The sequence below is a fragment of the Schistocerca americana genome, chromosome 1 (genome assembly GCF_021461395.2).
Source record: "Schistocerca americana isolate TAMUIC-IGC-003095 chromosome 1, iqSchAmer2.1, whole genome shotgun sequence".
NCBI lineage: Eukaryota > Metazoa > Arthropoda > Insecta > Orthoptera > Acrididae > Schistocerca > Schistocerca americana.
Window position 1 is genome coordinate 1118849967 of NC_060119.1, and position 15231 is coordinate 1118865197.

Genomic DNA, 15231 nt, shown 5'->3' on the forward strand with positions numbered 1-15231 from the left:
CGATACAGATAACCATAACGTACGTGCAACCACAATAGAGGGGTATCTGTTGAGAAGTCAGGCAAACATGTGGTTCCTGAAGAGGGGCGGCAGCCTTTTCAGTAGTTGCAGGGGCAACAGTCTTGATGATTGACTGATCTGGCCTTGTAACATTAACTAAAACGGTCTTGATGTGCTGGTACTGTGAACGGCTGAAAGCAATGGGAAACTACAGCCATACTTTTTCCCAAGGGCCTGCAGCTTTACTGTGTGGTTAAATGATGGTGGCGTCCTCCTGGGTAAAATATTCCGGAGGTAAAATAGTCCCCCATTCGGATCTCTGGGAAGGAACAACTCAGGAGGATGTTGTTATCAGGAGAAACAAAACTGGTGTTCTATGGATCGGAGTGAGGAATGTCAGGTCCCTTAATCAGTCAGGTAGGTTAGAAAATTTAAAAAGGGAAATGGATAGGTTAAAGTTAGATACAGTGGGAATAAGTGAAGTTTGGTGGCAGGATGAATAAGACTTCTGGTCAGGTGAATACAGGGTTATAAACACAAAATCAAATAGGGGTAATGCAGAAGTAGGTTTAATAATGAGTAAAAAACTAGGAGTGTGGGTAAGCTACTACAAACAGCATAGCAAATGCATTATTGTAGCCAAGATAGACATGAAGCCCATGCCTAACACAGTAGTACAAGTTTATATGCCCATTAGCTCCACAGATGATGAAAAGATTGAAGAAATGTATGACGAGATAAAAGAGATTATTCAGACAGTGAAGAGAGATGAAAATTTAATATTCATGGGGGACTGGAATTTGATAATAGGAGAAGAAAGACAAGGAAAAGTAGTAGGTGAATATGAAAAAAGGGTAAGGAATGAAAGAGGAAGCTGCCTGGTAGAGTTTTGCACACAGAATAACTTAATCATAGGTAACACTTGGTTTAAGAATCATAAAAGAAGGTAGTGCATGTGGAAGAGGCCTGGAGACACTGGAAGGTCTCAGATAGATTATATAATGGACAGACAGAGATTTAGGAACCAGGTTTTAAACTGTAAGACATTTCCAGGGGCTGATGTGTATTCTGACCACAATCTGTTGGTTATGAACAGTAGATTAAAGTGGGAATTTAAGGAGATGGAGCCTAGATAAACTGAAAGAACCAGGGTTTGTAGAGAGTTTCAGAGAGAGTATTTGGGAACGATTGACAAGAGTGGGGGAAACAAATACTGTAGGGGAAGAATGGGTAGCTTTGAGAGATGAAGTAATGAAGGCAGCAGACGATCAAGTAGGTAAACAGGCAAGGGCTAGTAGAAATCCTTGGGTAACAGAAGAGATATTAAATTTAATTGATGAGAGGAGAAAACATAAAAATGCAGAAAATGGAGCAAGCAAAAAAGAATACAAACGTCTCAAAAATAAGATCAACAGGAAGTGCAAAATGGCTTAGCAGCTAGAGGACAAATGTAAGGATGTAGAGGCATATCTCACTAGGGATAAGGTAGATACTGCCCACAGGAAAATTAAAGAGACCTTTGGAGAAAATACAACCACCTGTATGAATATCAAGAGCTCAGATGGGAAACCAGTTCTAAGCAGAGAAGGGAAAGCAGAAAGGTGGAAGAAGTATATAGAGGGTCTATACAAGGGAAAAGCACTTGAGGGCAATATTATGACTGACCCTAAGACTTATCTTAGAAATTAAATTAAGGAAGGAAACCTATTTTTCTAGCATTTGCAGACTTAGAGAAAGCTTTTGACAATGTTGACTGGAATACAGTCTTTCAAATTCTGAAGATAGCAGGGGTCAAATACAGGGAGTGAAAGACTATTTACAATTTAGAATGAGATTTTCACTCTGCAGTGGAGTGTGCGCTGATATGAAACTTCCTGGCAGATTAAAACTGTGTGCCCGACCGAGACTCGAACTCGGGACCTTTGCCTTTCGCGGGCAAGTGCTCTACCATCTGAGCTACCGAAGCACGACTCACGCCCGGTACTCACAGCTTTACTCCTGCCAGTACCTCGTCCCCTACCTTCCAAACTTTACAGAAGCTCTCCTGCTAACCTTGCAGAACTAGCACTCCTGAAAGAAAGGATATTGCGGAGACATGGCTTACCACAGCCTGGGGGATGTTTCCAGAATGAGATTTTCACTCTGCAGCGGAGTGTGCGCTGATATGAAACTTCCTGGCAGATTAAAAATGTGTGCCCGACCGAGACTCGAACTCGGGACCTTTGCCTTTCGCGGGCAAGTGCTCTACCATCTGAGCTACCGAAGCATGACTCACGCCCGGTACTCACGGCTTTACTCCTGCCAGTACCTCGTCTCCTACCTTCCAAACTTTACAGAAGCTCTCCTGCTAACCTTGCAGAACTAGCACTCCTGAAAGAAAGGATATTGCGGAGACATGGCTTACCACAGCCTGGGGGATGTTTCCAGAATTAGATTATCACTCTGCAGCGGAGTATGCGCTGATATGAAACTTCCTGGCAGATTAAAACTGTGTGCCCGACCGAGACTCGAACTCGGGACCTTTGCCTTTCGCGGGCAAGTGCTCTACCATCTGAGCTACCGAAGCACGACTCACGCCCGGTACTCACAGCTTTACTCCTGCCAGTACCTCGTCTCCTACCTTCCAAACTTTACAGAAGCTCTCCTGCTAACCTTGCAGAACTAGCACTCCTGAAAGAAAGGATATTGCGGAGACATGGCTTACCACAGCCTGGGGGATGTTTCCAGAATGAGATTTTCCCTCTGCAGCGGAGTTTGGAAGGTAGGAGACGAGGTACTGGCAGGAGTAAAGCTGTGATTACCGGGTGTGAGTCGTGCTTCGGTAGCTCAGATGGTAGAGCACTTGCCCGCGAGAGGCAAAGGTCCCGATTTCGAGTCTCGGTCGGGCACACAGTTTTAATCTGCCAGGAAGTTTCATATCAGCGCACACTCCGCTGCAGAGTGAAAATCTAATTCTGGAAACATCCCCCAGGCTGTGGTAAGCCATGTCTCCGCAATATCCTTTCTTTCAGGAGTGCTAGTTCTGCAAGGTTAGCAGGAGAGCTTCTGTAAAGTTTAGAAGGTAGGAGACGAGGTACTGGCAGGAGTAAAGCTGTGAGTACCGGGCAAGAGTCGTGCTTCGGTAGCTCAGATGGTAGAGCACTTGCCCGCGAAAGGCAAAGGTCCCGAGTTCGAGTCTCGGTCGGGCACACAGTTTTAATCTGCCAGGAAGTTTCATATCAGCGCACACTCCGCTGCAGAGTGAAAATCTCATTCTGGAAACATCCCCCAGGCTGTGGTAAGCCATGTCTCCGCAATATCCTTTCTTTCAGGAGTGCTAGTTCTGCAAGGTTAGCAGGAGAGCTTCTGTAAAGTTTGGAAGGTAGGAGACGAGGTACTGGCAGGAGTAAAGCTGTGAGTACCGGGCGTGAGTCGTGCTTCGGTAGCTCAGATGGTAGAGCACTTGCCCGCGAAAGGCAAAGGTCCCGATTTCGAGTCTCGGTCGGGCACACAGTTTTAATTTGCCAGGAAGTTTCATATCAGCGCACACTCCGCTGCAGAGTGAGAATCTAATTCTGGAAACATCCCCCAGGCTGTGGTAAGCCATGTCTCCGCAATATCCTTTCTTTCAGGAGTGCTAGTTCTGCAAGGTTAGCAGGAGAGCTTCTGTAAAGTTTGGAAGGTAGGAGACGAGGTACTGGCAGGAGTAAAGCTGTGAGTACCGGGCGTGAGTCGTGCTTCGGTAGCTCAATTGCTAGAGCACTTGCCCGCGAAACGCAAAGGTCCTGAGTTCGAGTCTCGGTCGGGCACACAGTTTTAATCTGCCAGGAAGTTTCATATCAGCGCACACTCCGCTGCAGAGTGAAAATCTCATTCTGGAAACATCCCCCAGGCTGTGGTAAGCCATGTCTCCGCAATATCCTTTCTTTCAGGAGTGCTAGTTCTGCAAGGTTAGCAGGAGAGCTTCTGTAAAGTTTGGAAGGTAGGAGACGAGGTACTGGCAGGAGTAAAGCTGTGAGTACCGGGCGTGAGTCGTGCTTCGGTAGCTCAGATGGTAGAGCACTTGACCGCGAAAGGCAAAGGTCCCGAGTTCGAGTCTCGGTCGGGCACACAGTTTTAATCTGCCAGGAAGTTTCAAATCAGCGCATACTCCGCTGCAGAGTGAAAATCTCATTCTGGAAACATCTCCCAGGCTGTGGTAAGCCATGTCCCCACAATATCCTTTCTTTCAGGAGTGCTAGTTCTGCAAGGTTAGCAGGAGAGCTTCTGTAAAGTTTGGAAGTTAGGAGACGAGGTACTGGCAGGAGTAAAGCTGTGAGTACCGGGCGTGAGTCGTGCTTTGGTAGCTCAGATGGTAGAGCACTTGCCCGCGAAAGGCAAAGGTCCCGAGTTCGAGTCTCGGTTGGGCACACAGTTTTAATCTGCCAGGAAGTTTCATATCAGCGCACACTCCGCTGCAAATTGTGAAAATCTCATTCTGGAAACATCCCCCAGGCTGTGGTAAGCCATGTCTCCGCAATATCCTTTCTTTCAGGAGTGCTAGTTCTGCAAGGTTAGCAGGAGAGCTTCTGTAAAGTTTGGAAGGTAGGAGACGAGGTACTGGCAGGAGTAAAGCTGTGAGTACCGGGCGTGAGTCGTGCTTCGGTAGCTCAGATGGTAGAGCACTTGCCCGCGAAAGGCAAAGGTCCCGAGTTCGAGTCTCGGTCGGGCACAAAGTTTAATCTGCCAGGAAGTTTCATATCAGCGCACACTCCGCTGCAGAGTGAAAATCTCATTCTGGAAACATCCCCCAGGCTGTGGTAAGCCATGTCTCCGCAATATCCTTTCTTTCAGGAGTGCTAGTTCTGCAAGGTTAGCAGGAGAGCTTCTGTAAAGTTTGGAAGGTAGGAGACGAGGTACTGGCAGGAGTAAAGCTGTGAGTACCGGGCGTGAGTCGTGCTTCGGTAGCTCAGATGGTAGAGCACTTGCCCGCAAAAGGCAAAGGTCCTGAGTTCGAGTCTCGGTCGGGCACACAGTTTTAATCTGCCAGGAAGTTTCATATCAGCGCACACTCCGCTGCAGAGTGAAAATCTCATTCTGGAAACATCCCCCAGGCTGTGGTAAGCCATGTCTCCGCAATATCCTTTCTTTCAGGAGTGCTAGTTCTGCAAGGTTAGCAGGAGAGCTTCTGTAAAGTTTGGAAGGTAGGAGACGAGGTACTGGCAGGAGTAAAGCTGTGAGTACCGGGCGTGAGTCGTGCTTCGGTAGCTCAGATGGTAGAGCACTTGCCCGCGAAAGGCAAAGGTCCCGAGTTCGAGTCTCGGTCGGGCACAAAGTTTAATCTGCCAGGAAGTTTCATATCAGCGCACACTCCGCTGCAGAGTGAAAATCTCATTCTGGAAACATCCCCCAGGCTGTGGTAAGCCATGTCTCCGCAATATCCTTTCTTTCAGGAGTGCTAGTTCTGCAAGGTTAGCAGGAGAGCTTCTGTAAAGTTTGGAAGGTAGGAGACGAGGTACTGGCAGGAGTAAAGCTGTGAGTACCGGGCGTGAGTCGTGCTTCGGTAGCTCAGATGGTAGAGCACTTGCCCGCAAAAGGCAAAGGTCCTGAGTTCGAGTCTCGGTCGGGCACACAGTTTTAATCTGCCAGGAAGTTTTATTTACAATTTGTACAGAAACTAGATGGCTGTTATAAGAGTCGAGGGGCATGAAAGAGAATAAAACTTGAGAAGGGAGTGAGACAGAGTTGTAGCAAGGGAGTGAGACAGAGTTGTAGCCTACCTCTGGTGTTATTCAATCTGTGTATTGAGCAAGCAGGAGGAAAAAAAAAAAAAAAAAAAAAAAGGTTTGGTGATGACATTGTAATTCTGTTAGAGACAGCAAAGAACATGGAGGAACAGGAGCAGTTGAACGGAATGGACAGTGCCTTGAAAGGAGTTTAGAAGATGAACATCAACAGGACAAAACAAGGATAATGGAATGTAGTCAAATTAAATCAGGTGATGCTGAGGGAATTAGATTATGAAATGAGAGACTTAAAGTAGTAGATGAGGTAGTAGATGAGTTTTTCTATTTGGGGAGCAAAATAATTGATGATGGTCAAAGTAGAGAGGATATAAAATGTAGACTGGCAATGGCAAGGAAAGTGTTTCTGAAGAAGAGAAATTTGTTAACATCGAGTATAGATTTAAATATCAGGAAGTCATTTCTGAAAGTATTTGTATGGAGTGTTTCCATCTATCGAAGTGAAACATGGACGATAAATAGTTTAGACAAGAAGAGAATAGAACCATTCGAAATGTGGTGCTACAGAAGAATGCTGAAGATTAGATGGGTAGATCATGTAACTAATGAGGAGATACTGAATAGAATTGGGGAGAAGAGGAATTTGTGGCACAACTTGACTAGAAGAAGGGATCGATTGGTAGGGCATATTCTGAGGCATCAAGGGATCACCAATTTAGTATTGGTGGGCGGCGTGGAGGGTAAAAATTGTAGAGGGAGATCAAGAGATGAATACACTAAGCAGATTCAGAAGGATGTAGGTTGCAGTAGGTACTTCGAGATGAAGAAGTTTGCACAGGATAGAGTAGCATGGAGAGCTGCATCAAACCAGTCTCTGGAATGAAGACCATAACAATATAAACAACAACAACAAAGTACTTGTTTAACTTCAATGGACATTTTTTATTTACTGACCAGAAATTTTATTTTGAATTGTTTGTGGGATCAAAACATAAAAATAATCTACAATAGTGATGTAGGTATAAGTGGCAGATGTTGTGGTGTATGATACCAAAGTCTTATGATAAATATTAGAAAAACATTACTGTCAACGAAAAGTTGGGTAAAAAATCTGGCCACTTTCATGTTAAACAAATCTCAAATAAAATTGTACCAATGGAAAAATGGTCCTGTTGGAACACAAAAAGGCAAATATATTCCTATTTAAAAGATAGGGACAGAAAAGTGGAGAAACAGCTGCCTCAAACCTCATTCTGCTTTCTGCACCAAAAACATTGGCATGCAAACATATTTGCGCTCTTTTAACACATAACTTTCTGAATCCTTCTACTCAGTCTCCCATTGTAGTTAAGCCTTCATATTCACCATCTCCATCTTACTACAACTGTCTGTATAAGTATCTCTCCAATTGTCTCTTTTTACCCCTCACTGATTTACAGTATATCCTGCTACCACTGTCTCCTCTCTCACTTACACTGTATCCTTTTTTCTTTCTTTCCCACTGCCACTATCCCCACCAAACCTTGGTAGCTCACAGACTGTGGGGGTTCAACTAATTTTTTCCATTGTATTCATGTGTTTAAATTTTTGGTCCAAGTTCCAACTTCCCTATCGCTATGTATTAAAGTTCGCCAGTCTGGGAGGATCCAGAGCCCCCAAGTATATGTATGGTCTCCGTTCATCTGTATTTTTTACCTCCACTGTCTTCTCTCTCTTTTGCTCCCACTGCTTCTATCACCATCCATCTCTCTCTCTCTCTCTCTCTCTCTCTCTCTCTCTTCTCTCTTACTGCACAAAAAAGTGTGAATTATGTTCACCTGCCACAAAGGCAGGATGGGAATTAAGGCAGCTGGTCCCCCACTTTTCTGTCAAAAATCTTTTAAGAAGGAACATATTTGCCCCTCTTGTGCTCTGGCAGAAGCATTTTTCTACTGGTACCCATCTTTTCCCTGTTACAGCAAGGTTTGCTGCTTATATAAAACGAATTCTATAGCTCTGTAATGCCCTGACTCTTTATTCATATACTTTGACATATTTATATACTTTGACACATGAACAAGAAGTAAATATGTATAATACAAGGTCACACAAAATTTCTTGCTTTAAATTTTTCTGGATACTTTGCTCAGTGTTTGAAATTCATCTGTCCATCTTATGAATTGTATCTTAAGAGAGTAAAAATGTTACTAGAAATATTTTATTGAATTAACAATCTTTCCAGTTTTACATAATTTTTGGCTATCATTTAAAGTTCCTTCCAGGGAAGTTAAAAACCTTTGTAGCCCACTTTGTATCTCTGCAGTACCCCTTTGGGCATATTTCTATATGCAGTAAGTGCCCATTACACAGAGACAGCACACCATAAAGTTTTATTGGTGAAAACACACTGACTCAAAACACTGTCTGATGATCTCAGAACCCTTGCAATGATGCTACTACCCTTTCCATGTGTTCACTATGTCAGTTAAACTACATTTACCCCTCAGACCTGATATTACATGCATATTTTATGTGCTCAAGAATGCTAACTTCGTACCTCTGGATCTCGATAACAAATCATGATATTGTAGAAAGTTTCATGGTTACCTTAGAAAATCATCTTAAGAACATATGTTATAAATTTTGATGATCTGCCATGAATAAAAGTTAAAGAAGTGGCTATCCCCACAACTGATATTTTTCTTACCGAAAAATGATTTTTTGTAGTTTTCTCAGGAAGCACTCATGAGCAAGTCATACTTTTATATGCCACCTACAGCCTACCCTGACTAAATCTAATGCAAAAGAACCAACTGATTAACTCAGTTTGTTTGTGCTAGAGGAAGCGTGTAATGTTTAAATTTTGACCCTGTACTGTAGGATTGCTACAGTATGCTAGTTTTTCCGATAGGTATGCCAATGGTCACTAGCCCAAGGCTTCACCCCTTACCTCTGTGATCACTAGAAACTGAGATATGATCCAATGAAAAAAACATATTTTTGGACACGACTTTTTCGAGCATACCGTGCACTGTCATACAGTGACAGAGAGGCCATAAAAGGTGACATGTCTTCCTTGAAATGTGATTAGGATATAAAAAGACTCAGAAATAACTGTTTTGCAAACATGGATATCTAACAATTTGTTTTAACCAACAAGTATAAAACAGACACAAGGAGGTAATAATCTCCACAATGTTTACCCTTGGGAAAAAAATTACTAGACTATTAATATGATAATTTAAGAATAATGTAATATGGAAATATTAAACTGAGTTAAAAATTGATCATCTGGTCAATATTTATTACAGCACATATAAACACTTAGGAATACAATCAGATAAAGTAGTGGTAGAAGGGGGGCGAGCAGTAGGTCACCAAGTTCACACATTGAGAGGGATCTATCAGCTCAACGAGAGGTGGGGATGAAGGAGAATTTACCAGACTGAGACAGTCAGTACATGTGCACACAGCTGTCACACATACTGACCTGGATGGAAAGCTCCATATATTTTACAGTAACATTCAGCATCCTCTTATAATTGCAGGGACATTCACAACATTGGCTTGGTGATTTTAATGAGATATGGAAACTCAGAGCAGTTTTCTTATAAAGTTATATTTAAAGTTTCATACATCATTATAATTATGAAAATAATACCTTATCCGATGATCTGTTTGTATGAGATTCTTCAATGAATTTTCTCTCTTCACCAGTTATGAATTTGTGTTTCGCTGGGCTACTGGCTCCAACAATCGCACATAAGATACCCCAAGCTACTGCTATTCCACCAAATATATAAAAGACAGAAGGCCAGCCAAGACTGCTGCTAGCCAAGACTCCAGAGAGAGGCATAGATATGATTGTTCCCAGCTGAGCCCCTGTTACAGAAAACACTCGTTTACAGTAAATGTCCTTCTCATCATGGTTACTGCCTCTTCTTCTTCTAATTATTATTATTATTATTATTATTATTACTGTTGATTCTCATGACAATTCTAAATAATTAAACATTCATTACAATTTGGGTACAGTATTCAATGTGAAAAGAAAGTTCCCTTTACAGATAGTATCTTAATTTAAGCCAGAAACTTACAAAGAGAAACATTTATATTTTTCAATTTTTAAAATACTTAGATTAACTTTACATCTTATACAAGTTTTTTAATCTAAACCCAGATGGGAAACATAAAATATGATGTTCCAAAAAGTTTGGTATTGGTGTTGTTTCCATTTTTACCTATATCAGTGACCTAGCTAATATGTTAAATGACTACACAAAAAATACAATGTTGCTGATGGTACTGACATACAAACACCCATTTCAGGCACAAGATGATTGTTTTGCAACTTATGACAGGTTCAAATACAAATTTTAAATGTTAATCTCAAAAAACCAATATTATGCAACTGCAGTCAAGAAAATTACTTATAGATACCAGAGTTGTCCATTAATGGTCTACACGGAATGACGTACTGTACATAAAATTTTCTGGAATTCACATACATAGCAACCAAAATTGGAGTCAGGGTGTTGGACTCTCTTCTGAGCAGTTAAGATTTTTTTTGAGGCTGGTGAGTTACCCCAGAATATTATGCCGTAACTCATTAATGAGTGAAAGTACCCAAAGTAAGCTGATTTTAAAATGTTGATGTCCCCAAAATGAGTAATGATTCTTAGAGCAAAAGTTGCTGATGAAAGCCTTTTTAGAGTAAGGGACACATGCTGTTCCCAGTTGAGCCTACTGTCAATGTGAACCCCCAGGAATTTAGTGGAGTGCACCTGTTCTAGTTCCTGATTGTCATGAGCAATTACTATATTTTCTAGAGTTTTATTTTTTGTGTGGACCTGTATAAAATTAGTTTTTTTAATATTAACTGAAAGAGAATTAATTGAAAACCAAGCTGTAACTTCTCTGAGTATATCAATGACATCAGTCTCCAGATCAGCAGTAGACTTACCATCTACGACAATGCTTGTATCATCAGCAAACATTGTGAATTCACAATTTTTACTAATGGACAGGGGTAAATCATTAACATATATTAAAAACAGCAAGGGTCCAAGCACAGATCCATGGGGAACTCCATGCTGAATTTTGCCCCATTCAGAATCCACTAGATTAGAAGATCCTTTGTTGCAGCCATTTAGAACCACATTTTGTTTCATGTCTTCAAGATATGATTTTAGCCATTTACCTATAGGCCCTTTGATTCCGTAATGATAGGCCTTCTCCAAGAGTATCTTGTGGTTTACACAATGAAAGGCTTTGGAAATATCACAGAAGACACCAACTGGTGACTTCTTAATATTAATAGACTCCAAGACATCATTTGTGAGTGAATATATGGCACGCTCTGTGGAAACCCCTTTTTGAAAACCAAACTGTCTGTGGTTAATAATATTAAGTTTATCAAGATGTGCCACAATCCTGTTATACACTGCCTTTTCAAGAACCTTTGAAAATGTTGTTAAGAGAGAGACAGGACGATAATTTTTGACATCTGTAGCATCGCCAGACTTGAAGAGAGGTCTCACCATGGCATATTTCATTCTCTCTGGAGGTTAAGTTTCAGAATATCTGCAGCTTCCCTTAGGTCACCACTGGAACCTATTTGAGAGGTGACATTTAGAAAGTGGTTGTTAAATGTGTCTGCTACCTGTTTACTATCAGTTATTTCCAAATCGTTAATTTTTAGGTAAGCTGTCATTAGGGCAAAGCACGAAGCCTTCAATGACTACTATTCTCTCAGGAACAATAACAACATTCAACAACCATTCAAATTATCATAAAATTATAACAACTAAAAAGTCAAGAATGATGAGGTGTTTCCAAAAGCTCATAAAGAGATGTGTTACAAATGTGAGCAAGTACTACACTTACATCATTACTGCAGGCTTTCAACAGTTTACTGGAGATGTTATCTATACCTGAAGATCCTTTACTTTTCAATGAGTGAATTATTTTTTTTATTTCATTAACAGTTATGGGTGTTACATTTATATCATTAAAACATTGTGGGAGGTTAAGTTTCAGAATATCTGCAGCTTCCCTTAGGTCACCACTGCAACCTATTTGAGAGGTGACATTTAGAAAGTGGTTGTTAAATGTGTCTGCTACCTGTTTACTATCAGTTATTTCCAAATCGTTAATTTTTAGGTAAGCTGTCATTAGGGCAAAGCACGAAGCCTTCAATGACTACTATATCAAAATAGTACTGAAACATCTTTCGAAAAACTCAAAGAAAGTTTGGTCATATGTAAAGGCTATTAATGGCACTGAAGTTAGTGTCCAGTCATTCACAGATGAGACAAAAACCAAAATTGAGAGCAGCAAAACAAAAGCAGAAATGCGTAACCTGCTTTCAAATTTCCCTTTACAACAGAAAGCTCAAGATTATTGTTCACTTTAATTTGTGTACCACTGCAAAAATGTGTGAAACAACTGAAGTTGTTAAAACCAAACAAAGCTCCAGGATCTGATGGAATTCCTATTAGCTTCTATACTGAATTTTAAGCTGAGATAGCACTCTTTCAACTATAATGTACCAAAGATCCATTGAACCAAAAACTATGCCCAGTGGTTGAAAGAAAGTGCAGATCACTCTCATCTACAAGAAGAGCAACGTAAGTGATGCATGAAACTACCATACCATATCCTTGACACTCATTTGTTGTAGAATCTTATAAGATATTCTGAGCTCAAACATAATGAAGTATTTCGAACACAGAGACCTCCTTCATACCAACCAGCACAAATTCTGAATACATCAACCACATAAAACCCAATTTGTGCTTTTCTTACAAGATGTCCTGAATGCCATGGATCAAGGCAGTGAAACAGATAGTGTTTCTTGACTCCCAAAAGGCATTTGACTCAGTTCCATGCATACACTTATTATTCCGTTCCTTCAGGGTACCATCTTCAATCCATGTGCATGGATTGAAGATTTCATGGTGGGGAGGATCCACAACATTGCTTTGGATAGTGAGTCAATGACAGATGTAAAAGTAACTTCCGATGTGTCCCAGGGAAGTGTGTTCGAACTCTTGCTGTTCATGTTCTATCTTAACGACCTTGCAGATAATATTAACCTCAGACCTTTTGCAGATGATGCATTTATCTACAAAGAATTACTGTATAAGAAAATCAGCCTGATATGCAGTCAGATTGTGATAAGATTTCAAAGTTGTGCAAAAATTGGCATCTCACTTTAAATACAAACAACTTTCTCAGGAAGCCATCACGGCTCGGAGACATTAACAATAACAGGAACAATAACAACATTCAACAACCATTCAAATTATCATAAAATTATAACAACTAAAAAGTCAAGAATGATGAGGTGTTTCCAAAAGCTGCATAGCTGTATGGAAGTACTTTTATTTGCAGCTACTAGTTTCACCTCAGTATAGATGCATCTTCATGTTTATCTGTCAAGTTTTTGAAATGTTAGAGATACAGAACCACAGTATTGGCATTCAACAAAAAAACAGCAACACATGCTAACAATGGTTACATGTCATAATGCAGGTGGACAATTACAGAGTCCCAGCTTTCAGAAAATTATTCATGTTAAGAGACGAACCACAATGATGGGTCATCATAATAAAATTGAGTACACCCAAAAGATGCTCATCACTTGACTGCTGAATGAGCCAGGCCTATAATAAAGCAGAAGAAAGAACTAAAAATGAGTGAGACACTACTGTAAACGGGGACAAAACGCTGAAATATTAACTAACATCTAGAGAAAGTTCTATAAGTACATGGGAAAGATCATCCAAAAATAATACTCAGGTATGGAATCAAAGTGTCGAGAATGGAAGAAATCTTAAAAATAGCTTACCGGAAAACACCTCGTAGGATGTACAATAAGATCCTTTTGGCACCAACTATATAAAACTAATGAAGTAAAACTTAAAATTCCTTGTAATGTGTGTACTTCCACCATATTGCTAGCAGGCCAATGTGGTTAAGCAAACCATGGTGGCTAGCAGTACAGTAGAAGGTGGAAGGCCATGATGCTTAAGAGAAAAACAAAGTAAACACATGAGCAACTGCAAGGAGGAAATCATGACTAGGAAAACAACTGAAGGCTGGGAAACACATTATATAGCTTCAAAAAATCTGTAGTTTATTGCAGGTATAAAATAAAAAATAAAACATAATCTGCTTCACATCAGCACTTCAGTATTATAAAATTACCAAAGGAATGGTATCTGAGTATTGTGCAATCACTAAATTAACATGAAAATCATCCTAGTAGCTAGCAGCAACAATTAAGATGATCAAGATTCAATATGATATTGTAGTATCTCAGTTCAATCTGATTATTCAAAGTTGAACCTGTGGCTCACTTTTATGTATTTGTGATATGTTTTTCATCCAAAATATTTAAAATGTTTCCTTCTGTTCCCTTAAATATAATACACAATTTTTTTTCAATATTGGAAATAGAGTGACCTATTTCTTTTAGATGAGCTAGGATAGCTGATTTGGGGCCAGCAAGATTTCAGTGTTTTTTTCAACCATATATTAAAATAGTGCCCCATCTGATCTACATATTTCTGGGGGCATCCACTGTAAGCAATATCAAAAAACCCAGAACCCTTATATTTATTTTATTCAGCCTTTTCATTATGCCTTTTTCTTCTACCAAAACTCCTCAGAATGAAAAATGCTAGATGGATATTTTTCTGATACACTGCTGAAATACAGTACTCTGTAAGAACTTGGCCCTACACTATTTTGATTAGATGGAATTAATGTTGTGGCTGAATCAGTAGTGCTCGCTAAATGGACAGAGCAGGGAAATCTTTTCATCTTTATAGATCTTCTCCTCTTACAGGTGACTTCGTTATTGATCTTCTCTTCAGTAAGAAAAGGTCTGCTCATTCTGTCCATTCAGCAAACACTATTGGTTCAGCCACAAGTTAATTCCATATGATCAAAATAGTGTCAGGCCAAGTTATCACAGAGTACCTTATTTTGGTAGTGTATCAGAATATGTTGGCAGAAAGTTAGAAAAGAAAAATATCCATCCAGCATTCTTTATTCCGAGGAATGTTGGTAGTAGATGAAGGCAAAGTGAAAAGGTTGAATAGAATAAATAATATCTATCAAATTTTGCTTATCTGGGCTATGACCAGTAGCTATTCGGATGATTTTCACATTAATTTAGCAACTGCATAATACTCAAATACTACTCCTTTGGCAATTTTATAATATTAAGATACTAATATAAACCAGATTATGTTTTATTCTTTATTTTATACCTACAATTTCAGATTACATAATGTGAGTCCCAGCTTTTGGTTGTTTTACTAGTTATTATCTCCTCCTTGAAGCTGCTCATGTGTGTACTTTGTTTCTCTCTTAAGCACCATGGCCTTCTGCCTTTCAATGTATTACTAACCTCCATGGACTACCTACATCACGTCAGCCTGATAGCAATATGGGGGAAATGTACACATTACACGGGAATTTAAGTTTTACTTCTTTAGTTTTATACAGCTGGTGTCGATAAGATCTTATCACACATCCT

General features: G+C 40.1%; 1 protein-coding gene across 1 annotated transcript in view; it reads right to left on the reverse strand.

Annotated features, from left to right (window-relative positions):
* Nucleotides 1–15231, reverse strand: part of LOC124618957 (putative inorganic phosphate cotransporter) — a 218256-nt gene that overhangs the window by 63770 nt on the left and 139255 nt on the right. The window contains exon 5 of the mRNA XM_047145389.1: nt 9343–9563. Within this exon, the coding sequence (XP_047001345.1) occupies nt 9343–9563 (221 nt within the window). The remainder of the gene's footprint in view (nt 1–9342; nt 9564–15231) is intronic.